The 24528-nt window shown below is 45.9% G+C and overlaps 1 protein-coding gene across 2 annotated transcripts in view; it reads left to right on the forward strand.

Moving 5' to 3' along the window:
* PRDM10 (PR/SET domain 10) overlaps positions 1 to 14689 on the forward strand; it is a 133651-nt gene extending 118962 nt beyond the window's left edge. For both annotated transcript variants that reach the window (XM_077457887.1, XM_077457886.1), the window contains exons 18-23: positions 2177 to 2308; positions 2523 to 2693; positions 2988 to 3128; positions 3217 to 3361; positions 12575 to 12681; positions 13579 to 14689. In XM_077457887.1, coding sequence (XP_077314013.1) covers positions 2177 to 2308; positions 2523 to 2693; positions 2988 to 3128; positions 3217 to 3361; positions 12575 to 12681; positions 13579 to 13764 — 882 coding nt within the window. In that variant the 3' untranslated portion in view covers positions 13765 to 14689. The remainder of the gene's footprint in view (positions 1 to 2176; positions 2309 to 2522; positions 2694 to 2987; positions 3129 to 3216; positions 3362 to 12574; positions 12682 to 13578) is intronic.
* The last annotated feature ends 9839 nt before the right edge of the window (positions 14690 to 24528 follow it).

The raw sequence follows: 24528 nt of genomic DNA on the forward strand, positions 1-24528 counted from the left end.
GACTCTCCCTCCCGATTGGCTGAGACACAGCAGCGGCGCCATTGGCTCCCACAGCTGTCAATACAAGGCAGCCAATCGGGACAGAGAGAGGGGCGAGGCCGAATGGCAGCTCTGTGTCTGAAAGGACACACAAAGCTGCAGCTCGGCTCGGGTGCCCCCATAGCAAGCTGCTTGCTGTGGGGGAACTTGACAGGAGGGAGGGGTCAGTAGCAGTGAAGAGGGACCAGAGAAGAGGAGGATCCAGGCTGCTCTGTGCAAAACCAACTGCATAGAGCAGGTAAGTATAACATATTTGTTATTTAGAAAAGTCTCCTTTTTTTCTTTCTTTTTAATTTTTTAGCACTTTAATATAATATAAATACCATTTAATGCATTGGAATGTGGATCACTTCCATCTCTGCAGGCCATCATGACAAAACAGTTAAGTTTTGCCATTGTGTTCAGCATTAAAACAAAATAAAAGTCTGTACTGGTACTAGAGAATACTCTTATTGAAGAGACGATATGCTTTTTCAACAATACAGTGATAAAATGTAGTGTTCATGTCCAGATAGTTCAAAAACAAGAAGTCCAAAATTTGAAACGTCCTTGCAACAATGTAACTTTCAAAATGGTACTACAATTTCATATAGCTGTGTCCAGTGCTGTAATGCTGTGACCACCAACTTATAGCTGAATAAATGCTCAGTAGATCCTCTGACCCCAAAATAAATAAGAGATCAGAATGTGCTTGGCTCATACACTCCCAAGCTGAATCTTGTACATCCAGTACTCATTACAGATATGGATGTATCCCTTTTCTGAAATTACAACACTTCATATGCAAGGTCATACACCATGGGTCTGAAGCATGTTGACTCTAGGAAAGGGATTCATCCATACCGGTAATGGGTACTGAATGCACAAGTTTTGCTTGGATGAGCTTAGCACATTCTGACTTCACTATTTTTGTGGGGTCTGAGCATCTGATAGGTGTTCTGTTCAGCTATAAGGTGGTGGCCAAAGCATTAGAGCCTACTGAGCAAAGCTATAATATTGCAGCATCATGGTGAAATTTGCATAGTTTCTATCATCTGCTGCAAGTTTTGGACATATTGGGGTTGTTTACTAAAACTGGAGAGTGCAAAATCTGGTGCATCTGTGCATGGTAGCCAATCAGCTTCTAACTTCAACTTGTTAAATGAAGCTTTGACAATAAAATCTGGAAGCTGATTGGTTTCTGTGCAGATTTTGCACTCTCTAGTGTTAGTAAATCAGCCCCATTGTTTTTGAACATTTTATATAAAAATGCAACATTTTATGACATTGGGTTAAGCATTGACCAACCTGAGGGTGCAGTGTGGCTTATTTGCTGCTAAAAACAGTCAGCAATGGTACATTTCACAGTTTAAAAACCTCACCTCCAACCAACATTTCTTACTTACACCTATTTGACCAGTAAGTAGCGGAGCTGTATATAATGTGCAGCAGGGGTTATAACCTCTCCAATAATATGCAGAATAATTGAATAAAGTGTGTTTTGTTTTATACAGCAGTGGGACAGGCCACAATTGTAATTATCATATTTTGTGATCCAGCTGATATAAATATGCTGTAAAATCGCTGCCCTTCTATATTTCAATACCCACTTACTAACTGTTAAATCCAATTACCACAAATCTGTATGCTTACTATTAGACCTTTCTGCTGCCTTCGACACAGTTGACCACCTGCTTCCCAGAACACTCGATTCCCTTGACCTCCAAGGCACTACTCTTTCCTGTTTTCCCTCCTACCTATCTAAGCACTCCTTTAGAATGACCTACAACTCTACTTCTTCCTCTCCTCTTTCTGTAGGGGTCCCCCAGGGCTCCATCCTTGGACATCTTCTTTTTTTCTCTATTTACACTCCAAATCTGATTCCAATACTTCTTCTGTGCTCATGATATGCATGTCTCTTTGCTCCTCAGCTCCCTCCTTCAGTCTCCTTGTGCATTACTAATTTACTATTGGACATATCAGTATGAACTTTCTAAAACTCAGTCTTTTTAAAACTGAACTCCTGATATTTTCCTCTTGTATTGAATTGAATGTTATTGTAACTGTACTGTCTCCTTAAGCACTTTGCAAATTATTATTGCACTCACTTTTTGGGTGGGAGGAAATTCACTAAAACCTTCTCCTAATCTTTCTGTAGACAAAGATGGTTCAGCACATACGCAAGAAACATCCTGAATTTGCTCTGTTGCCTATCACAACACAGACAGCGATGATTAGTACAACCCCCACTGTTCTTACGGCTGATGGCACGAGTGGTGAAACTGTGGTGGTGAGTGTTTGTGATCTAATGAAGGTTAGATATTCTGACGACTAGAAATTCATCTAAAAATTAATGCTAAATGTGTTCCTCTGTTTTTGTATTATTTTAGAACATGCATTCTCTGAATGATCGGTGCAGTTTAGCGTTGTATTCTCTCTTTGTGGCGTAAGATGCATAAGATTTTCATTAAGTTGTATTTTGATCTGATTATTGTTCCCCATAGACCACAGATCTTCTAACGCAGGCCATGACAGAACTATCTCAGACTCTGACCACAGAATACCGCACTGCGCAGGGAGATTTCCAGCGGATCCAGTACATCCCAGTGTCACAGGGCACGGCCGGCATGCAACAATCACAACATATACAGCTGCAGGTGGTGCAGGTTGCCCAGGTAACATCCTTATACAGTGCACAATACATAAATAAAAAAATATATGAATCTCCAGTCATTGGAGCTGTTACCCTATCCAAGTTTAACTCCAGCCAAAGACATATATTTAACTTTTTGGATAAGTTTTTGATAAGGTTTGGAATAATTTCTAATGGCAGCCCTGTAAGAAAATGTTTTAAACATGCGCAGTCTGGCAGCTGTGCGAGGGAACTGTACTTGTCATGTTCCGATCAGGAATGGTGATGATAAATCATGGACCGGGTTGAAGTGACTTTGACATGTTTGTGTCGTCAGGCTTCATCTCCTCACCAGACACAGCACTCTACGGTGGATATGGGGCAGCTACATGAAACCCAGGCCTACACTCAACATGCCATCCAAGTGCAACATATCCAGGTGGCAGATCCGGCACCAGGCTCTCAGGCGCCTTCTCAGGTATCTGCCTCTTGACTTGTTTATAGTTGCACAATGTACATATGTGAGAAATTAAGAATATTCAAAATTTTTCCTTGATTCTGTGCAGGTAGGGGGCCAGTCTCTCAGCCCTTCATCACAGGAAAACGATCAGAATGTCAACCCCTCACAGATGCAGACCACGTCCCCTCAGACAAATTCTTCCACAGTTCAGCACACCTACCTGTCAAGCGGCTGGAACTCTTTTCGCTATCGTAAGTCTGCATGGAGTGGTGCTCTAAATGGAGTTCAAGCGTCTGTAATGATTTAAGGCACATTGAAGCTTCTTTAACAAGCTGGTGCAAAAATTGAAGACGATGTGCAGTGTGTGGTAACCAATGGCAGTTAGATGTTGCCTTACATTAGAAATAAATGTATTTGTCTGCATGTCAAATGTAGCATCATTATTAGGTGTGTAGACAGGATTTCATCATCCATCTGCTCCTGTAATTGACTCTATGCTTTTCCCAGAAGTGTGCACAGGGTTGTGGATCTTATTACAGGGAACCGGTAAGGGTCAAAGGGAATTCTGCATTCCTGGTAAGATACTTGAACAGGGTACTTGCTGCCCCTGATTAAACGATTATAGCAAGTGTATATCTTCCCACTTAACAGAACTGATTGAACAAAATTCTACAAGTGCATTTAGAAAACCTATTTCAATATTTACACAACAAAAACTATAACTGATTGCCAAAAAAGTATTAGACAAGTATCTGCTCCCCCCTGGAAGGTGCCAAATGTGACACTGGATGGGGGGGGGGAACCGGATAAGTGGAAGTTCCATTTTTGGGTGGAACACCGCTTTAACCACCTCCTGAATGACCATTGTAGTTGGTCTGCAGCTTGGGACAGCTTTCTTTATTGTACATCATAGGACACAGAGTCCCAAGTAATTACTTGGTGGGTTATAGGCTTACCTTCAGGTGTTGACACTGGTATAACCAATACAGCAAGTTGACTCCCCTATATAACCCCTCCTCCTTCCAGGAGCACTCAGTTTTTGTAGCCAAGCAATATAAGTAATATACTCTCACCCCATAAAACAGAGGGGCAGGAGCTCTGTGTCCTATGATGTACTCCAAGAAAAGGATTTTTACAGTTAAGCTGTTTTAAAAAATCAGTTTTTTCGCCAGTGTCTAAAGGTGTTGGTCACGAGTGAAGATGTGCTCTAAGGAGCTCCTGGAGGGATCCATGCTGGATTTAAAGAGGGAGTAAACCCTGATGGGTTTACTTCCTCTTTCATTCCCTGCAAAGGTAAAGCATAATGGGCTACTATACATCGCATAGTAGTCCATTATGTGTCACTTACCTGATACAGGAGCCAGCGAAGTCACCTCTGTCCCCTGTAGTCCGGAGCCTCCTTCTTCTTGGTGGGTCTCACTGCTCCGGCGCTGTCATTCGTCGGAGCCGCTGTGACGTCACTCCCGCGCATGCGCACGGGAGCCGCCACTCGCGGCATATCGCCCTTAACTGCGGCGTGCTCATTGCCTGTCTTTCAGCAAATATCTCTTAAACCGTGTAGGTTTAGGAGATATTTCTTGGACCTACAGGTAAGCCTTAATCTAGGCTTACCTGTAGGTCAAAGTGGTTTGTAAGGGTTTACAACCACTTTAAAGAAACCTCCACAATCAGATCCATCCTGGCCACTGAGGCCATAGGATGGTACCTGGACCTTGATGCAAGAATGAGGTTTTGCCTGTAATGCTTCTCTTTGAGAGCTGGACCCTAGGAACCAGGACTCTTTTTGGTCTTGCTACATTTCCTAAAGTTGTCCTGAGGGTTGCTATACAAGGCCCAAAGGAGTGGAACCCCTATTAAAAGGGCCCCAGTCTTTAAAGGTTTAAACTACGCTGCCCGCCGTGATGGGTGAAAGTTGGATCTGTCTGTTAAATCAGCAGTATCCTGCAGCTAGGTCAAGGTAAGGAAAGAAGCTTTGCTTTTTCCTTCAATATACCTTATATGCCTTATAAATGTCTCCTCTATAAGGAGTAACTTACACTACCTATGTATGTGTCTTAGTGCAGCTCTGTCTCAGAACATGTGTGGTCCCAGTGGCAGAGAGGGTTCTTACTTAAATAGATCTAGTGGGATTTGGTAAAAAATACAGCAGTTGCTAATACAGAGATGTGTATAAACTTCTATATGGGCGGTGGCTGATTGGTTGACGCAGCTGCTTTAGCTGCATGGTCTAATTACAACCCAGCACTTCCACCTAGTAACATTGGGAAACACCCTATGCTTCTGTGGTTTTAAAAAACTATAAATCTGCTAAAAGAACCCCTTCCCCCTCTTCCCCTCCCCCCTTGTAGAGGTGTATAGTACGTTCACCTTACTTAGTGTTGGCCATTCAGGTCCCTAGCAGGGCCTGAGAACGCAGAGGGGCATGTCCGCAAGGTCATGTGGCACTGTGTATGGATGTAACATCCACACACACTCAGCACTCGCCGCATAGCTGAGGGGAAGCGCTGAGGATGCCAATCAGGTTCCACCTGAGGCTTTATATCAGACACTCTCATTTCAGAAAGACTTTTTAACTGAAGAGAGGCAGTCTGTCACACTAAGAGACACCAGAGCGCTGGGGTACGTAAGGGTGTAAACAGGCATTTACAGACAGGAAAAACTATTGTTAGCAGCAAAAGAACTGTTATTTTGGTGACATTGTCTTTGCTAGAATTGTCAAGCAAATATTTTGTGTGTACCTCTGCTTGTGCTTTGCACTATGTCTTCCAGACCTACCATAAAGGTACCTAAGGTGTCACCCCCCCAGGCGCTGGGAATCCCAGTTATGCCTCCATACTGTCTTCCTCTTCAGAGAGATCAGACATGGCAAGCCAGGGTAAGTCATTGGAAGCTAGCAGTGGTGCAATTGCTTCACACACTTCAGCCCCTGTAGATGTGACTGAAGATGCATTTTCCTCTGCCTTGCAAGGCTTAGAGGGAAGATTAGCGGCTTTAATCGCATCCTCCATCCAGTGTATAGGAAGCGTCCTAGATCCCCCTCCCCCCACCTTAGACTCTTTACAGTCAGTGGAGGGTCCAAGAGAATTATGGGGACAGGATGGGGTATTGCCCTCAGATGATCAGGAGGAAAGACATGCGATTATTTCTCTGCGGAGGAAACAATACTTGAAGTTCCCAAGGATCTCTACTAAACAATCTGAAGTACAGAGGCTTGCAAAGATGGTTCGCTCTTCTTGCATGCTACCCCTAACAGAGTTAGCTGAAGGGCCAGTCTCTTCCTTGGTTCTTTGAAGCCTTTACAGCCTTTGCATGTGTTTCCCGTCCACGCATTACTAAAAAAGCTTATTTATACCGAATGGGATCATCCGGATAAACATTTTTTCCCTTCCAAAGAGACTCGCAAAGCTCTATCCTATGGAAGAAAGATTCACTAAAAGATGGAAAGTTCCAGCAGTTGACACTGCAATTTCCAATGTGAAAAAAACTTACCCAGTGGACAATGTGCTTATGCTTAAAGATTCAACAGATAAGAAGTTGGAAGGTCTGTTAAAATCCTTTTTTTCTTAGCAGGTACTGTTGCTCAGCCTGCAATTGCAGCTATAGGCATCTGTCAGTCCTTAAAGGACCAGATGAGCTCCCTGCACAACAAGCGCAGGAACTGGCCGAGCTACCTAAAGCATTATGCTTTGCTGTAGACGCTATGAAGGATTCTATTCAGGCATCACGCCTTGCGTTTGTGCTTGTACATATGCGAAGGACCCTTTTGGTTAAAGGTTTGGTCAGATGAGACGCCTTGTAAGAACCTTCTAACTAGTTTCCCCTTTAAGGGAGAACGATTATTTGATGATAGTTTGGATAAATACATTCAAACATTTTCCAGCGGAAATAGTACTCTTTTGCCAGTCAAAAGAAAATATAAGCGTCTTTCATTTAAACTGTTCGGCCTCTGCCATCAGAACAGGCATAAAGGAAGACCTGGGGCTACAAGTCTGCAAAGCAGAATACAAGACCTCCTTATGAAGAGGCATCTCCTCTCACCAAGGTGGGGGGGAAGACTTCTGATGTACTCAGAATTCTGGCAAAGGGAGATTCATGACAAATGGACTCTCTCCACAGTGTCTCTAGGATACAAGCTAGAGCTTTGAGAGTTTCCACCATCTCGTTTTCTGAGATCAAACGTTCCCAAGGATCCAGGGAAAAGGCAATCCCTGTTGCAAGCATTAGACTGATTATTGGCTCAAGGGGTGATCAGACAGATTCCCAAACAAGAGCAAGGTTTGAGGTCTTACTCAAACCTAATTACAGTGCCAAAGCCAACTGGGGATATCGGACCAAGTCTAGATCTACGTAATCTAAATCGGTTCCTGAAAATCCGCTCCATTTGCATGGAGTCAATCAAGTCAGTTGTTTATATCCTGCAAGGAGAAAAACTTCTGGCGTCATCGACATCAGAGATGCATAGCTGCTTGTCCATACATTTCCTCCTCACCAGAGGTTGTTGCGGTTCAAAGTAGAACAGAAGCATTTTCATTTAATAGCCTTGCCCTTTCCGGCTTGCCACAGCACCTCGGGTATTCACTAAGGTATTAGCCCCACCTCTAGTCAGGTTAAGGGCACAGGGCATAACTGGCTTGGCTTACTTAGACGATCTATTGTTAATAGACCAGTCAGTGGCTTGTTTGAAGCAAGGTGTAGCCATCACAAGCAGTTACCTGGAAGGTTTGGGTTGGATTCTCAACCTACAGAAATCCTCCTTAAAGCCACTAAGAAGGCTGGAGTATCTGGGCCGGATCATAGACACGAGCCCAGAAAAGGGGTGTTCTTGCCTCCCGCAAGGATCAGCTCCATACAGGAGCTGGTGAGGATGATCAGGTCGAAGAGAAATCCTTCAATTCTCCTTTGCATGAGGTTTTTGGGGAAGATGGTAGCTTCATTCGAAGCAGTTCCCTATGCTCAATTCCATTCGAAACTGAAAGCAGTATTCTGTCTGCTTGGAACAAAACAATTCAAGCTTTGGACTTGCCAATGTGCCTGTCCCCATGAGTGTTCCAAAGCCTCAGTTGGTGGTTACTATCTTGGAACCTGCTGAAGGGAAAGTCCTACAGATCAATTATCTGGAAGGTAGTAATGACAGATGCCAGCCTTTTATGCTGGGGAGTAGGAGCCTTGCCTATCGACATCCTAGTGATTCCGGCAGTGTATCTGGCTCTAGAAACCTGGACCTCCCAGGTTAAAGAATATTCCTGCCAGGATCCAGTGCGACAATGACACGGCTGTGGCATATATCAATCACAAGGGGTCACCAAAAGTCTCTCAGCTCAGAGAGAGGTGAACCAGATTCTAATTTGGACAGAAGAGAATGTCCCATGCCTATCGGCAGTTTTCATTCCGGGAGTAGAGAATTGGCAGGTGGTCTATCTAAGTCGCCGGCAGTTATTCCCCGGAGAATGGTCTCTTCACCCCAAGGTGTTTCAGGCTGTTTGCCAAAGATCGGGGACTCCGGACGTAGACCTTCTAGCGTCCAAATTCAACACTAAGCTAGTCAACTTTGCATCCAGGACAGGGGACCCACTCGCATACAGAACAGATGCGTTGGCAACCCCGTGGGATCAGTTTTTACTGAAATATGCACTTTCCCCGATTCAGTTGCTACCTCAAGTTCTTTGCGGGATCAAGCTGGAAAGAAAATCGGTAACACTGGTAGCACCAGCATGGCCCAGAAGGTCGTGGTACGCAGAGATCGTAAGGATGGCAGTGGAGGGTCCAGGGCCAGACCTGCTATCTCAGGGGCTGATATTCCATCCTACTTTTACGAACGCTAAATTTAACGGCTTGGCTATTGAGACCCACATTCTGAATAAACGTGGGCTTTCCAGGTCAGTTATCTCTACATTGATTAATGCTAGGAAGCCAGCTTCTAGAGCTATATATTATAGAGCCTGAAAAGCTTATGTTTCCTGGTGTGAGTCCAAGGGTTGGTACCCTAGGAGATATATCATAGGCAGAATTCTTACCTTTCTACAATTAAGCGTAGAGATGAAGTTGGCCCTGAGTACTATTAAGGGCCAAGTCTTGGCCTTATCAATTTTTATTTCAAAGACTGCTTGCTATGCATTCTTTAGTCCAGGGTTTCATGCAAGGAGTGCTGCGGATTAATGCGCCAGTTAAATCACTCTTAAGCCCTTGGGACTTAAGTTTAGTTTTGTCAGTGTTACAAAAACAGCCATTCAAACCGTTGCAGCATGTTCCCTTAGTCCTTCTGACTAGGAAGCTGATATTTTCGTTTCGTATATCCTCAGCAAGGAAGATTTCAGAATTGGCTGCTCTTTCTTGTAAGGAGTCATATTTGATTATTCATGAGGACAGAGTGGTGTTATGCCTCGTCCAGGTTTTTGCCAAAAGTGGTTTCAGGATTTCATCTGAATGAAGATATTGTCCTGTCAGGGTTTTTCCCAAGACCTTGTTCCAGGGAAGAAAGGTCACTACATTGTCTTGATGTAGTGAGAGCAGTGAAAATGTACTTAAGAAAACTGCTCCGATTCGTAAGACTGATGTCTTATTTCTTCTGCCAGAGGGTCCTAAGAAGAGACAGGCAGTGTCAAGATCCACTGTCGCTAAGTGCATTTGGCAAGTTCTAATTCAAACTTATGATTTAAAGGGAAAGATTCCCCCTTTTCAACTTAAGGTGCACTCTACCAGAGCGGTTGGTGCTTCTTGGGCAGTGCTTCACCAGGCCTCCAGGTCTCAAATCTGCAAGGCTGCAACTTGGCCTTCAGTACATACATTTGCAAAGATTTATCAAGAGCATGTAAGATGGAATGAGGATATAGCCTTCGAGCACAGTGTGCTGCAGGCAGCAGTATAAGTCCTCAGGTCTGGGGGTTACCCTACGGGTTGTGTCTCCCTCCCCTCAAGTAGCATTGCTATGGGACATCCCACCAAGTAATTACTTGAGACTCTGTGTCCTATGATGTACAATAAAGAAAATAGTATTTTTAAAACGGCTTACCTGTAAAATCCTTTTCTTGGAGTACATCATAGGACACAGAGCTCCTGCCCCTCTGTTTTATGGGGTGAGAGTATATTACTTATATTGCTTGGCTACAAAAACTGAGTGCTCCTGGAAGGAGGAGGGGTTATATAGGGCAGTCAACTTCCTGTATTGGTTATACCAATGTCAGCACCTGAAGGTAAGCCTATAACCCACCAAGTAATTACTTGAGACTCTGTGTCCTATGATGTACTCCAAGAAAAGGATTTTACAGGTAAGCTGTTTAAAAAATCCTATTTTTTTCTTGTTTAATTACTATTTATTGCCATTTCAAACACAAATGCAAAAAGAACAGAAAAATATAGTCAGACAGCTTATGTCTAAGCTTATTCTAAGTGGACATCTATAAATGTCCCTGTTTGTACAATGTGTGTTTGTGTGCACACGCACAATGCCTCTGATTGTACTGTCATTAGACTTTAGAGCAGATCCCAGGCAAAATTCAAAGAGCTAATTAGTGTAGCTCTGTGCTTTGTGATCGTTGGGAACCAATCACGTTTATCACAAGTGTAAACAAAGCTAGTCCTTCCGTCTTTATCACATTGACTGATGTCTGTGTTCTTTAGTAAGCAGCATGCCCCTTATGAGCATCACTAATGATATTTGGGAATGTAGGATTTTTATCTTCATAAATAAGTGGTTATAAAGACATTGATGTGCAATCTCTCAAAATGACTGCAAAGGTCTAGTAATGTAAAGTAATGATTGCTACTTTCCACACACAAAAAGGGTACTGCTCTTTTATTGGGGTTGGGAAAAGGCCATCACAGAGGTTACAGAAATGTGTTGGTTGTTGCAGTAACATATGTAAATACTGACTTTGCAAGTATTCTTCATATAGAATTTTTACAACACATGTGAGTATTACACACCTTTCCTGTCTGTACACACGAGTATGATATCCCCCTGCTTTTTGGTCTGAATTTATGAAGAAAGACTATTTGGTAAGTTTTACAGAAAGTAGCGGAAGCAGTTTTTCTTCATTGTACATCCCAGGGCACAGGACATCTTTCATATGCATTACGATAGTTATACTGCGCTTGCAGAAAGACAGGAAATCCCCTCCTAGGCATAACTCCTCCCATCTAGGCAAGGCTTCAGTTTTTTTGCTAGTGATTTAGGTAAAGGTCATATCTGTGCAGTCTCATCACAAAAATATCTAGCTTCACAAGAATTCCATCTGGAATTAGGAGACTGGCTCTTCTGGATCAATTGCGTACAGCTTTTCTACGTCCAGAGTAAATGTACGCAGACCCAGCACTGGACACATGGGATAACCTGTAGTGTTGCTGGTTGGCACTATACACTGTGTAGCAGGATCCTGCACAATAGCACACTGCCTTCAGACCAGTGGTGTGCTATAGAGGTCCAAGGCAGTGATCATTAGCTGGGGAGTCGATTCCCTGAAGGCCCTTGTGACATTGGCTGCCATGATGGGTGAAGATTTGACACCCCCCCCCCCCCCCCGAGGGTCCTGCGACATAGAATGGTAAGTGCCCTCAGGTAGTGCCTGCTGGTACCACCCCTCCCCCAGTCCAGGTCATTTTGTGCCCTCTCCCTTGAGGCAGTTACCACTCTGTGCATCAGGTGGGGCTTCAGTGGGTCTTGGGCAGGGCGAGGGGGGGTCGGGCCTTGGATGACAGGGAAGGTGGGTGGCTCTTAGCTGGACAGGGGGGCTGTGGAACAAGTGCAGGTTGGATGTTGGGGAGGGCCAGGGGAGGCACTGTTATTGTGATTTTATTCTTTTATTTTTTGGATGATTACTTTTGTTGTAAATGTTTCTTTTATATGCAATTTGAATCAATTATACTACATTGGGTGGTAGCTGGCCTCATGTTTGTGCCTTTCTTTTCTTTTTTTTTGTTGTTTATCGTGTTTCTAGTTACACCTTACCCATTAATGTAGTGGGAAGAACCGCCATTCCTTGTATAGTTGGGGTACTCCCTTAATACAACTCTTCTTTTTTTTTTTGTATGCAAAAACTGAAGTCTTGCCAAGATGGGAGGGGTTATGCCTAGGAAGGGATTACCTGTCTTTTTTGGTCCAATGTTTAATTACTTGAAGGTGGCAGCATAGCCCTGTTGTAATGAATGTGAAGGTGCCCTGTGCCCCGTGCCCTGTGATGTATTCCAATAAAAGGATTTTACAGGTAAACCAAAAGTCCCATTTAAAAAAAATGTTTTTTTGCTTTTCTTTTATATAGTAAAAAAAAAGGAGTACTTAAATACCCCAAAAAGAAAGCTCCACCTGTCTAAATATATAATTTAAAATCCATATGGTCACAGTGTTTCATGATTTAAACTGTCACAGCACTGGCAACTAAAAAATGGTCTGGACAGGAAGGGGGTTTGTAACACATTGGTATTGCGGTGGTTAAATTCTTGTCTCATCACCATCTCCTGTTTTTCTGCAGCTTCTGAGATCCAAATGATGTTACCGCAGGGGCAATATGTCATTACTGAGGCAACTGTGGGAACCCCTGTTGCTCCAGTCACTAGTGGTCAAGTGAAAGCAATACAGGTAAGAGTGGTGATGGATGTTGTAGCGTTTATACTATATGGTATATAAAGTTTGCGGACACCTGACCATCACATCTATATGATCCTGTTGGACACCCCATTCCAAAGTCATAGGCTGTAATATGGTGTTGTCCCCTCCCAAAACGTATGGAAAGCCTTCCCAGAAGAGTTTTGTTATGGCACCCCACAAGTTTTGGAGTTGTCTGTGGGAACTTGTGCCCTTTCTTGAGGTTAGGTCCTGGATGAGAAGACCTTAATCAGAATTGATGTCCCATTTAATTCCCTAAGGTGCTCAGTATGAGGTCAGGGCTCTGTGCAACTCATTTGAGTTCCTCCACACCAAACTGGTCAAACCATTGTTTTCTGCACAGAGACAGAGGAGTCCTGCTGGAACAGAAAAGGGTGTTCTTCAAACTATTACCATACAGTTTAATGTGCATTTGTTTAAAATGTCTTTTTGTATGATGTGTAATTAAAGTGGTTCACGATCTCAATCCAGTGGTGTGCACGAGAGAAGAGGCTTTCTTTGCTCTTTCTCTTCTCATTGCCACAGAGACAGCAGAAGGGGCCATTGGCTTCTGCTGCTCTCAATCACAGCCAGTGACGAGGGATCAGGGTCTGCCCAAGTGTCCCCATAGCTAGCAAGCAGCTTGCTATGGGGGCACTTGGCAGAGGGGAAGGGGCCAGGAGCGCTGATGGTGGACCTGAGAAGAGGAGGATCGGGGCTGATCTGTGCAAAACCACTGCACAGAGCAGGTAAGTATAACATGTTTATTTAAAAAAAAAAAACACGTACATTTAGAATCACTTGAGATGCCTGAAGATCACAATACTTTTGGTCATGTAGTGTATATTCCCTTAACTCATGTGTTTACGTAATTTCTCTGTATCCCCTCAGACACATTATGTCATATCGGAGAGCCAGGGCGATGTGGAGATGAAGAAGAATGGCAGTTTGACGGAAGAAGTCTCCACCAACTCAGAACAGCTTGAGCAAACAGACACTAATCCTCCACAGACAGCGCAGTACATTATTGCCACCAACATGAACGGAAGCAACGAGGTGCATATTTCCAAACCGTGAGACTGGGATAGTGACCCTTGTGTGTTCATATCCTACTCAGCGACGTTGGACTGATGGCACAAATTCTGGATTGTCCTGAATCAACCACCAGAGTGACGGCAATATTGTGTAATCCACCTCTGCTATGAGCATTTTGTATGTATGACTGTAAGCAGCACCCGGCACAGGGCATTCGTTTCTGGAGTTTCCTCAGAGATTTGGTAGAACTGCTTGTAAATGGTCATCAGGCATGGCTTGTTTCATTCCATTGACTTTCTGGTTCTCTGTATGTTGCACAAAGTGATAGCAGTGGCTTCTTAGACGGAGAAAAGTCATTCCTGATTGGACAGCAGCGGCTCTCCCTGATTCCTTATTGGACAGCAGCGGTAACCCTTCCGCTCTGCAGGTTAAGGAAACCATCGGCAGGGCCGACAATGCTATGGCCATATTGGCCCTATAGGAAGGTCGCTCCCGTCGAGGCTGAAGTACATATTGTGCTATTATTGTTCCTCGGATTATACTGGAATCTCACTTGTATTTTCTTCATGCTTTGTACTTTGTGTTTTTAATGCAGATTCTCTCTGCCTTCATTTTTTTTTTTTTTTTAAGAAATTGGCAGAGATGTTACAAGCTCAATTTTAAGAATTCTATAAGAAGCCTCTAATTTAATCCTCCTGAAGAGCCCCAGCCCCGATTCCCTGTCTAATTATTTATTTTCACTTCCTTGTGTTTTCTTTCAGAGACTATAAATACGTTTTGTGGGGTTTTCTTTATTTTTTTTAAATCTAATTTCTTACAGTCCTGTTTATATTTGAGCATAATCGCCGGCCTTTGAGCTCTAACCCAAAGTGCAAGATACTGTGAAGATGGACCTCACCCGATGTCTTTCATTCTAGGACCAGAAATACCGTGTCCTGTTCTCAAATAAAACAAAAGACAAACATGAGAGTTGGATTCTTTGTTCTTGATGGTGAACCGTACAGAAGGTGATGGACGATATACCCAGCTGTAAAACCGAGTGCTAAAATCTGCTATATTCTTTAACCTCCTTACTATAGCAGTTTTGTAGAAAAATGCCAGGAAGGTGGGTGTTTATTTTTGGAGCGCCGTTTACACACACAGCCATGATCACACTGCCATAAGACCCCTTTCACACTGGGGTCGCTCGTGCATTCGCGCTAAAGTGGCACTCATTTTAGCTGCGCTTTAGCGTTGTTTAAGCGTCGCTTTTTGGTCTGCTAGCGGGGGCGCTTTTAAAGTGGTTGTAAACCCTTACAACACACTTTGACCTACAGGTAAGCCTAGATTAAGGCTTACCTGTAGGTCCAAGAAATATCTCCTAAACCTACACGGTTTAGGACATATTTGCCGAAAGACAGGCACCGCTGTCTACGGCGCATGCGCTGTAGACATCGGCGCACTGAGCGCGGCACCGTCAACGACGAAGATGCCATGCGTGTCGGCTCCCGTGCGCATGCGCGGGAGTGACGTCATCGCGGCTTCACCGAATTACAGCGGCGGAGCAGCGAAACCCCACCGAGAAGATGGGGACAGCGGTGACTTCGCTGGCTCCTGTGTCAGGTAAGTGACACATAATGGACTACTATGCGATGCATAGTAGTCCATTATGCTTTGCCTTTGCAGGGAATGAAAGAGGAAGTAAACCCATTAGGGTTTACTTCCTCTTTAATCCCCGCTAGTGACCGAAGAAGGGGTTAAAAGCACCCGTGTTGCAGTGCTTTCAAAGTGCTTTTCAGGCACTTCGGAAGCGCTGTCCGTTCATTTCAATGGGCAGGGGCGTTTTGGGAGCGCTGTATACATCGCTCCTATACTGCCCCAAAGATGCTACTTGCTGGACTTTTTCTAATGTTCCGCAAGCGCACCACCCCAGTGTGAAAACATTCAGGCGGCATGGAGGGCAGTTGTCAGGTGCTATTTCTAGCGCTAAAATGCCTGAAAACTGCCTGGGTGTGAAAGGGGTCTTAGACAAAAGGCAAATGAAAGAGCCAATCAATGTGACTTTGTACTTTGCGATCAGAATGGTAAACGCTGCCTGGATTTACAAACATTCACTCACAATGGAGGAAGGAGGATTGCAGGAGGGAAGGGATCGGCAGCAGCAGATTCAGGGTAGTGATGGTGGGATTTAAAGCAGAGTTCCACCCAAAGATGGAACTTCAGCTTTTTCGGATTCCTCCCCCTCCGGTGTCACATTTTGCTCCCACTTCTGGGCATAGATCACCACAGGCTCTGCGGCCATCTACGCCATGTCTGGCTCCTTCTTTGTCCTCCCTGCTGTCTTCTGGGAGACACACAAGTTCCAAGAAGACAGCGGGGACCAGTGATGACATGCAGCGCGACTCACACTTGTGCAGTAGGGATCCAGGCTGAGAAGGCACAAGGCTTCACTTCCTGATTCCCTTAGCAAAGATGGCGGCACCTCCACCCGAGAGCCGAGGAACAGATCGGCTTTGGGTGAGGACATTGCGGGGGCCCTGGGCAGGTAAGTGTCCATATTTTAAAAGTCAGCAGCTGCAGTATTTGTAGCTGCTGACTTAAAAAAAAAAATGTTAGCAGAACTCCGCTTTAAAATGCCATTGCCCAGCAGTGGTGGGGTTGGGTTTTAAATGCTGCTGACCACTGGTGACTGGGGGAGGAGGGCATTTTATTATTGGTTTTGGTGGCTGACTTTTAAGACGGTAAGTAATATAAAGGGTTAGTATTATCGACCAGTACAGGACACAGGCAAAGTTTTCTTGATCCTGGATTATAGGCTTGTACCTTCAGGTGATTGGACACTGACAAAGCTTTCGAGGATACGCCTATGAGTGCCCCCACTATAACCTCACTCTGCTGCATGAATCCTTAGGTTTCTGCTAGTGTCTTAAAGTGATTGTAAACGATCACCTTGTAAAACAACCCATTCAGTTTAAAACAGAAATGAAAGGCAAATCATTTGTGTAAAGATATAAAAAAAAATTATACATACCTTTTTTCCCTTTTATTTATAAGTGATCACAAATTAAAATAAATAAATAAAACAAATTGCATTATTATTTTTTGTATAGAACACATCTGCAATGTGGCATAACATGTCAAAAATGCACCAGAACACAGGTGTCCTGAATTGAGATAAAAGGGAAAAAAAGGCAAAAAAGCACCAAATGCATCAAAAACGTGCATTTAGGAATGCATCTGCAACACAGATATTGTGGCGTGAACAACCCTTAAACCACTACTTAATTGTTTTTTGTTTTTTTTTTGCACATAGTACTTTACTTTTTTTTTTTTTTTTGATTAACAGGATGTAGGTTCCCAGACTTGACCTGAAGGTCTTGTCCTTCTGGTGTCTCTCTTCAGGGGTGCTCCAACCTTGTATTTGGGAGCCGCTTGCTTTGGTAGGTCCCCGGAGAATGGATTCCACCTGGTTTTGGCCGGTAGGACATTTGGGGAGTTCAGGGGTAGCGTCCTTTCTTGGAGGAAGACCATGTGTATACCCTGTGCTCATCTTTTTTTTTTTTTCTTACTGCGCCTGGTGTTTTGTGTGCGCACACTGCACCACAGAGCGCAGAAAAAGAACTGTGGCTGCTTGCATACCTGCTCATCATAACTTTCTCCCTCACTCCCGTTTGGTTTTTCCACTTCCAAGGTATGATGTAAGCACACCAGTGTGAACACAGACTGAAGAATAAATACAATTTTTGACAGTATGTTGTAATGCGTGTGTCTGAAGTGTAATGATTAGGAGTGCCTCCGCTTGTAGGAATGGTCATTGGATTCAAGATTAGCTAATGCCTTTTCCTTTCGCTTTAATTTTTCTTTTTTTCAAAGCTTAGTTTTTCTTCTAGTTCAATTATTTTGAACAAAGGTAGGGCTCTGAAATCTAATCACTTCACAGGCTCTGTGCTTGTGATCTGCGCTGCCTAATGAGAGAATGATCACAGGCACTGTGTGTGCATCTGGCACACGCACAACCCTTAAAGTGGTTGTAAACCGCTTACAACCAATTTTGCCTACAGGTAAGTCTATAATAAGACTTACCTGTAGGTACCGTGAATTGCTCCTAAACCTGCACACTGAAGAAACTTCTCATTCGGGCTGGTTCTTCAGCTGCTGTGCCATGACTGACGGCTCCTGCATGGGAGTAATGTCATCACGGCTCTGGCCAATCACAGTGCCGGTGCCTGCAAACCTGGAAGTAACATTCTGGAGACATGTTGCCCGTCAGCTTTGTTCTAAGGTAAAGTATTTCATAATGAGCTAGTACGCGATGCATATTAGCTCATTATGCCTTTGTTTTGCAGGTTGATTTTTTTTTTTTATTTCCCCCCCCCCCCAGAGTTTACAACCACTTTAACCACTTGAGGTTCGGGCCATAGCCGAATGATGACTACAGCACGGACCTCAATTTCCGGGAGGCCGTCATAGGACGTTCTCCCCTGTGCACGCTCCCTGCGGGGAGCGCGCTGTTATCACTGAGTCCCGGCCCCTTACCATGTGATCAGCTGTCAGCCAATGACAGCTGATCACATGATGTAAACAAACGCTCGGTAATCGTTTTTTCTCTTATATTCACCGACCGACACCGCTCCTCTCTTAGCCATTGGGTTGTTTGTCCTATTACTAGGAGAGACTAGCCATTAGTTGTAATACAACACTCAGAACTCTTAGTTCCGCCCAGGGGACCGCCCCTTGGGCAACAACCCTCTACCCTGCCATGTAGCCATCATATTTATTTAGCCTAGTGAAGGAGAAGGACCTAGGAACCCTGCGGGGGCCCATCGGTCCGTTCTTTTTTTATGCAGAAGAGTGACTTTTTGCGCAAGATGAATGATCCTGTGATCTACTATCAACAGCCGGCTGGGTGACAGGCTGGATACCCTTATCCTTGTAGTCCCCCCAGTCCGGCTATCGAGCGCGTGCAGACCACAGCTACGCACTCGGCAGGCCACGACGAAACCTCAGCTCCAGAGGTGATCGGTGAACTTTTGTGCTCCAGGGCATACATATGACCGGGCTACTGATGTCTGTATCACAGTATGCCGGCCAGCAGCCACCCTGTACTGATCAGTGAGTGGGTCTGTGATGGAATTTCTCCCAGCTCTTGAGGACTGGTAAGTACAGCTCTCCCTGCCTCGGCGGGGCTGAGCAGCTGGGCATTCCCTGGGAGGTCAATTTGGGGGTCCCTCACCTCCCTCTCTTCTCTCCCCTGTCCCTATCTGCCCTCCCCTTCTGGGGAGATGCTGCATGTGGCTGCTGAGCTGTGTGTGTGTGTGTGTGTGTGTGTGTGTGTGCGCCTATACAGGGGCTCTGGTGGGCTCTCACCTGGGTTGGGGGGCTGCGCTGGCGGGCGGTGCCCTGGGTCCTGTTGTTCATGACCCTGGAAGGTGTCTATGAGGTTTTTCCACAGCGCTGTGTTCACTGCCATCGTTTTCTCCCTGTACCTCATGGAGCTTATTTGGCGGCCATTTTAGGTGTGGGCAAGGGCATTATGCTTTCCTGGGCTTCAGCGGCCATTTTCCTAGTGATCTCCTATACAGGACACTGGCTGCCTTTTGCTGGAAGCCTGAACAAGTTTTTTCAGTGTTCTCTAGCAGCAGCATGTGCTCTCACAGCCAAACCCCTGTGTTTTATGTCTTGGGCGGCCATTTTATTGAACCCTGAGCACACTTCAGAGCGGTTTGGCTCTATTTGCAGCAGCTGCCACTGACACAGCTTTTGTTTCCTCTACACCTGGGAGCCCACAGGGAATGCAGGCACTGCTTATTGGATAGCGCAGAACTCCTCAGGGTCGGGAGTCCAGCGGGAAAGAGCCCCTCAGCCAGTGGCAGCTAGGATGGTGGGACTGTCACTGTCCTAAGTTCCCTTCGGATGGCAGACAGGGTAGGGTCAGAATGGCTTCAGAAACTAGTGTTTCTTCCCCCGAAATCCAGACAATTGCAACAGGGTCACCTGCAGACTGCGCAGTGCCCATGGACACCCTGATGGCGGTCCTCAATTCGTTCCTTGCCAAGATGGAGGTGCGTGGGAAGAATGGTGCACTAAAGCGGCCCCTGCCCCCCCCCCCCCCATATCCTCTGGGGAGAGCTCTGACGCAGACTCTGGTCCTGCTGAGGCTGGTGACCCCTGCTCTGTCTTGTCAGACGACGCTGACCAGGACCGTTCGGACAGTGAGGATGAGTCCCCGCCCGGATCCGTGCGTGACAAAGCACTTGTTGGAGCACTTATCACAGCTGTGCGTGATATCCTGAAGATTCAGGAGCCAGCAGATCCCTCTGCTGATGTACCGGTCCCTTTTGGGTCCCGCAAGCCAGCACATTCACCTAAAGGTGTTCCCGTATCTGACTTATTTTGACAAGTTCATTTACAAGGAATGGGGTTGCCCACAACGGACCTTTTCGGTCCCCAAATACATGGCGGTGCGTTACCCTTTTGAGGAGAGCCTTCTCAAAAAATGGTTGGCTCCTCCGGTCGTGGACCCCCTGTATCCAGGTTAAGCACAGTAACCACGATCCCGGTTGAGGGGACTCCTGCATTCAAGGATCCCACGGACAGGAAGGCCGAGGCAGTGGCTCGTTCCTTGTTTATGGTTGTGGGTTCAGCCGTGCGACCAGTACTGGCATCCGCACTTCTGTCGCAGACACTGACTGAGTGGGCAAAACGTTTGCACCGCGAACTGGGAGAGCAACAGGCTTCTCCTGTCTGCGTGGAACTAGCAGACCAACTAGTGCAAGGCCTTAAGTACGTCTGTGACGCGGCCCTGGATACTCTCCCTCTGTTATCCAGGGCTTCAGTCTCAGCTGTGGTGCTGAGTCGCCTGATTTGGCTAAAATGCTGGTCTGCTGACCAGGCATCCAAAAAAGCCCTGATGGATCTTCCCTTCCTTCGCGACTGGCTCTTTGCAGCCTCCTTGGATGACATTATTAAAAATGCCACCGGTGGTAAGAGTACCCAACTCCCACAGGCCAGGAAGGCTAAAGAGCCATGCCATAGGCAAGGGCCCTCTTTTTCCTGCTCAAAAAACAGCTCTTTTGTCCGCCCCGAGCTTCGACAAAACGTCCACAGCCCGACAGGATGTCCACGGATGGTCAAAAACGTCCCTGGAACCGCAAGTCTACCAAGCTTGCCACTAAAAGTGCTACCGCATGAAGGTTTGTCCCAACCATGTCTCGGGTGGGGGGGTTGCCTTCGGGTGTTTGCAGCCCGGTGGTCCTCTCGGTTATCCGACCAATGGGTCTGCGATGTGATTTCCACAGGCTACTTATTAAAGGGGGCTCCCGGATTCCGATAAGCCCCCTGCCCGCAGACCCCGACAACCAACGGCCAGGGTTGTTGGGAAGAGGCCCTTGTCCTCATCAACATGGGGACAAGGTGCTTTGGGGTGGGGGGGACCGCGCACCATGTTGAGGGCACGCGGCCTGGTACGGCTCAGGGGGGGGGGCGCGCTCGCTCGCTCTCTCGTTTGTCCCCACCCCCTTTCCTGGCCGGCTGGGTTACTATTTTTTAGAATTGATTAATCGGCCAGGTGATTAGTTGGCCTGCATACAGAATGCAATATTTGTTTACATATCGGGAAATACAGTGCAGCACACATACAGCTCAGTATACCATTCCTTACATGTCTGTAAGTGCCTGAGAACTTGTGAATGTGTGAGGAGCAATGCATCATGGGACATGTAGTCCTGGGCAGGAAGTGAGTGGTTCTAAAGGCAGAAGTTGATTTTACTTTGATATTGGGGCACTCCATACTGTACTTAACGCACAGCAAAAGTACCATAGAAACAGATCAAAAGCAGACTGCATAGGTGTGTACCGAGCCTTATGCTGGCCACACGGATCAATTTTCAGACGAGAATATTCATATGAAAATCTTTTACATTTGTCGAATGAAGGAATGTTGTTTGAAATGTTCACGTTTTTAACTTTGTTTTAAAATGAATGTAATTTCTGAACGAAAACTACATACACTGTCTGAAAATTCCTTTGACCGAGAAGTTTTCTATTATTTATTTCTAAATTTTCCTGTAACTGTGGTTGAAAACAAACGTCGATTTGTCCCCCACTAAAGATTATTAAAATGAAAATAATCGTTAGTTGCAGCCCTAATCTATTGCTTACCTCTGCACCCCCCGTCCACAGATCACCTCTTCTTCCTCCAAATCACAGCTGATCTCTTCTGCCCCCCCCCCCCCATTCTACATCTCACCCCTGTCTAGAGAACAAGGAAGTGCCCCTGAGACTTTGTAGGCAGTAGTCACACCAGACAAAAGTAGAGATGTGTAGTAAAAGTACAAAGTTTTATTTAAATCTAAAAATAAAATCTGAAGGTGAACATCACAGATGCAAAGTTAAAATCAAAACATGGTAGTCATAATGTATACAATACAGAACTGTTATCTTAGGCATGCGGTGATCTCGTTGTAGGAGGCTAAACCACAGCCAATTATATAGAAGATCCCAACATGTTTCGGAATATAAGAAATTCCTTCTTCAGTGGGATGGTCCAAAACAGACTGTATGTTACAATGGCTACCCTTTATCAGATTCAAAGACACAACATTGTTTATTTGATACTTCCACAGTGCCCCATCCCATTTATTATACCCCAGGGAGATGGTACATTCAGGAGGTAGATACGATGGTATGCTTTGTCCAGGACAGGCTCCACCTGCGATGAGAGGGAGAGAGGTGGTAGTGCTGCCGCAAAAAGCGCCCACAAGGATTGCATTTATGAAGACGGCCACATAGTACGCATTTGGAGGTTGTGTGCCGGATTCAGGGGTGCTGAGAAATCCCAGGTTATACAGTTTACTTTCCTCTGCACCCCTGTTCACAGCCCACCTCTTCTTCCCCTTTTGCAAAGCTCATCCCTCCTCCTGTCCACAGCTCTCCAGTTCTTCCCCCTGTCCACAGCTCTCCAGTTCTTCCCCCTTTCCACAGCTCATCCCTCCTCCCCCTGTCCACAGCTCTCCAGTTCTTCCCCCTTTCCACAGCTCATCCCTCCTCCCCTGTCCACAGCTCTCCAGTTCTTCCCCCAGCTCATCCCTCCTCCTGTCCACAGCTCTCCAGTTCTTCCTCCTGTCCACAGCTCTCCAGTTCTTCCCCCTTTCCACAGCTCTCCAGTTCTTCCCCCTGTCCACAGCTCTCCAGTTCTTCCCCCTTTCCACAGCTCATCCCTCCTCCCCCTGTCCACAGCTCTCCAGTTCTTCCCCCTTTCCACAGCTCATCCCTCCTCCCCCTGTCCACAGCTCTCCAGTTCTTCCCCCTTTCCACAGCTCATCCCTCCTCCTGTCCACAGCTCTCCAGTTCTTCCTCCTGTCCACAGCTCTCCAGTTCTTCCCCCTTTCCACAGCTCTCCAGTTCTTCCCCCTTTCCACAGCTCTCCAGTTCTTCCCCCTTTCCACAGCTCTCCAGTTCTTCCTCCTGTCCACAGCTCTCCAGTTCTTCCCCCTTTCCATAGCTCTCCAGTTCTCCCCCTTTCCATAGCTCTCCAGTTCTCCCCCTTTCCACAGCTCATCCCTCCTCCCCCTTTCCACAGCTCTCCAGTTCTCCCCCTTTCCACAGCTCATCCCTCCTCCCCTTTCCACAGCTCTCCAGTTCTCCCCCTTTCCACAGCTCATCCCTCCTCCCCCTTTCCACAGCTCTCCAGTTCTTCCCCCTTTCCACAGCTCTCCAGTTCTTCCCCTGTCCACAGCTCTCCTGTTCTTCCCTCTTTCCACAGCTCATCCCCCCTGTTCACAGCTCTTCAGTTCTTCCCCCTGTCCACAGCTCTCCAGTTCTTCCCCCTTTCCACAGCTCATCCCTCCTCTCCCTGTCCACAGCTCTCCAGTTCTTCCCCCTTTCCACAGCTCATCCCTCCTCTCCCTGTCCACAGCTCTCCAGTTCTTCCTCCTGGCCACAGCTCATCCCTCCTCCCCCTGTCCACAGCTCTCCTGTTCTTCCCCCTTTCCACAGCTCATCCCTCCTCAACCTGGCCACAGCTCTCCAAACCTGCCTCAGCCATCCTGCTGAGAAGCTGTCAAAGCTGACAGCCAATCATAGACACAGGAGGCATTCCTTTCCCTGCAGCTATGCAAGGCTATGCATATGTGAGGCTGTGGGGTGGAGAATGTTTTCACTGCCTATGATTGGCTGTCAGTTTTGACCATTTCCCTGCATAATTGCTCAGGTGGGTCCAACTACCATCTTCCCAAACCCTCACCTTACACAACACTTACAACTCCCTTCACAAATGCTTTAACAACTGCCACTGCTCTATGAGTTGGGCAAAAGCTTTTTTATTTTATTTTTTCCTTTTCTCAATATTATTGAGTTTAATTTGCTGCTTTGGCCCCTGTAAAGAGGGCCCACTTTTAAGGTGAGTATATACCCTGGGCAGTCCCCTGTGGGGGTGTTTAGCAGCACTTCTGAATTGGATGATATTTTGCAAGCCTTATGGAGATTTGTTTTGCAAGGATCATTTTGGACTTCAATGATTATGGGCTCACAAAACTGTGTTGAAATATTCACTCACCGACCACTTTATTATTAGGTACCCCTTGCTAGTACCAGGTTGGACCCCCTTTTGCCTTCATTCTTCCTGGCATAGATTCAACAAGATATTGGAAACATTCCTCAGAGGTTTTGCTCCATAGTGACATGATAGCATCATGCAGTTGCTACAAACTTGTCGGTTGCACATCCATGATGCAAATCTCCTGTTTCACCACATCCCAAAGGTGCTCTGTTGTATGAGAGTGGTGAGTGTGGAGGCCATTGGAGTGCAGGGACCTCATTGTCCAGGGG

This window comes from Lithobates pipiens, unplaced genomic scaffold, assembly GCF_037356315.1.
Source record: "Lithobates pipiens isolate NorthernLeopardFrog02 unplaced genomic scaffold, aLitPip1_a1.2 Scaffold_27, whole genome shotgun sequence".
NCBI classification, from domain to species: domain Eukaryota; kingdom Metazoa; phylum Chordata; class Amphibia; order Anura; family Ranidae; genus Lithobates; species Lithobates pipiens.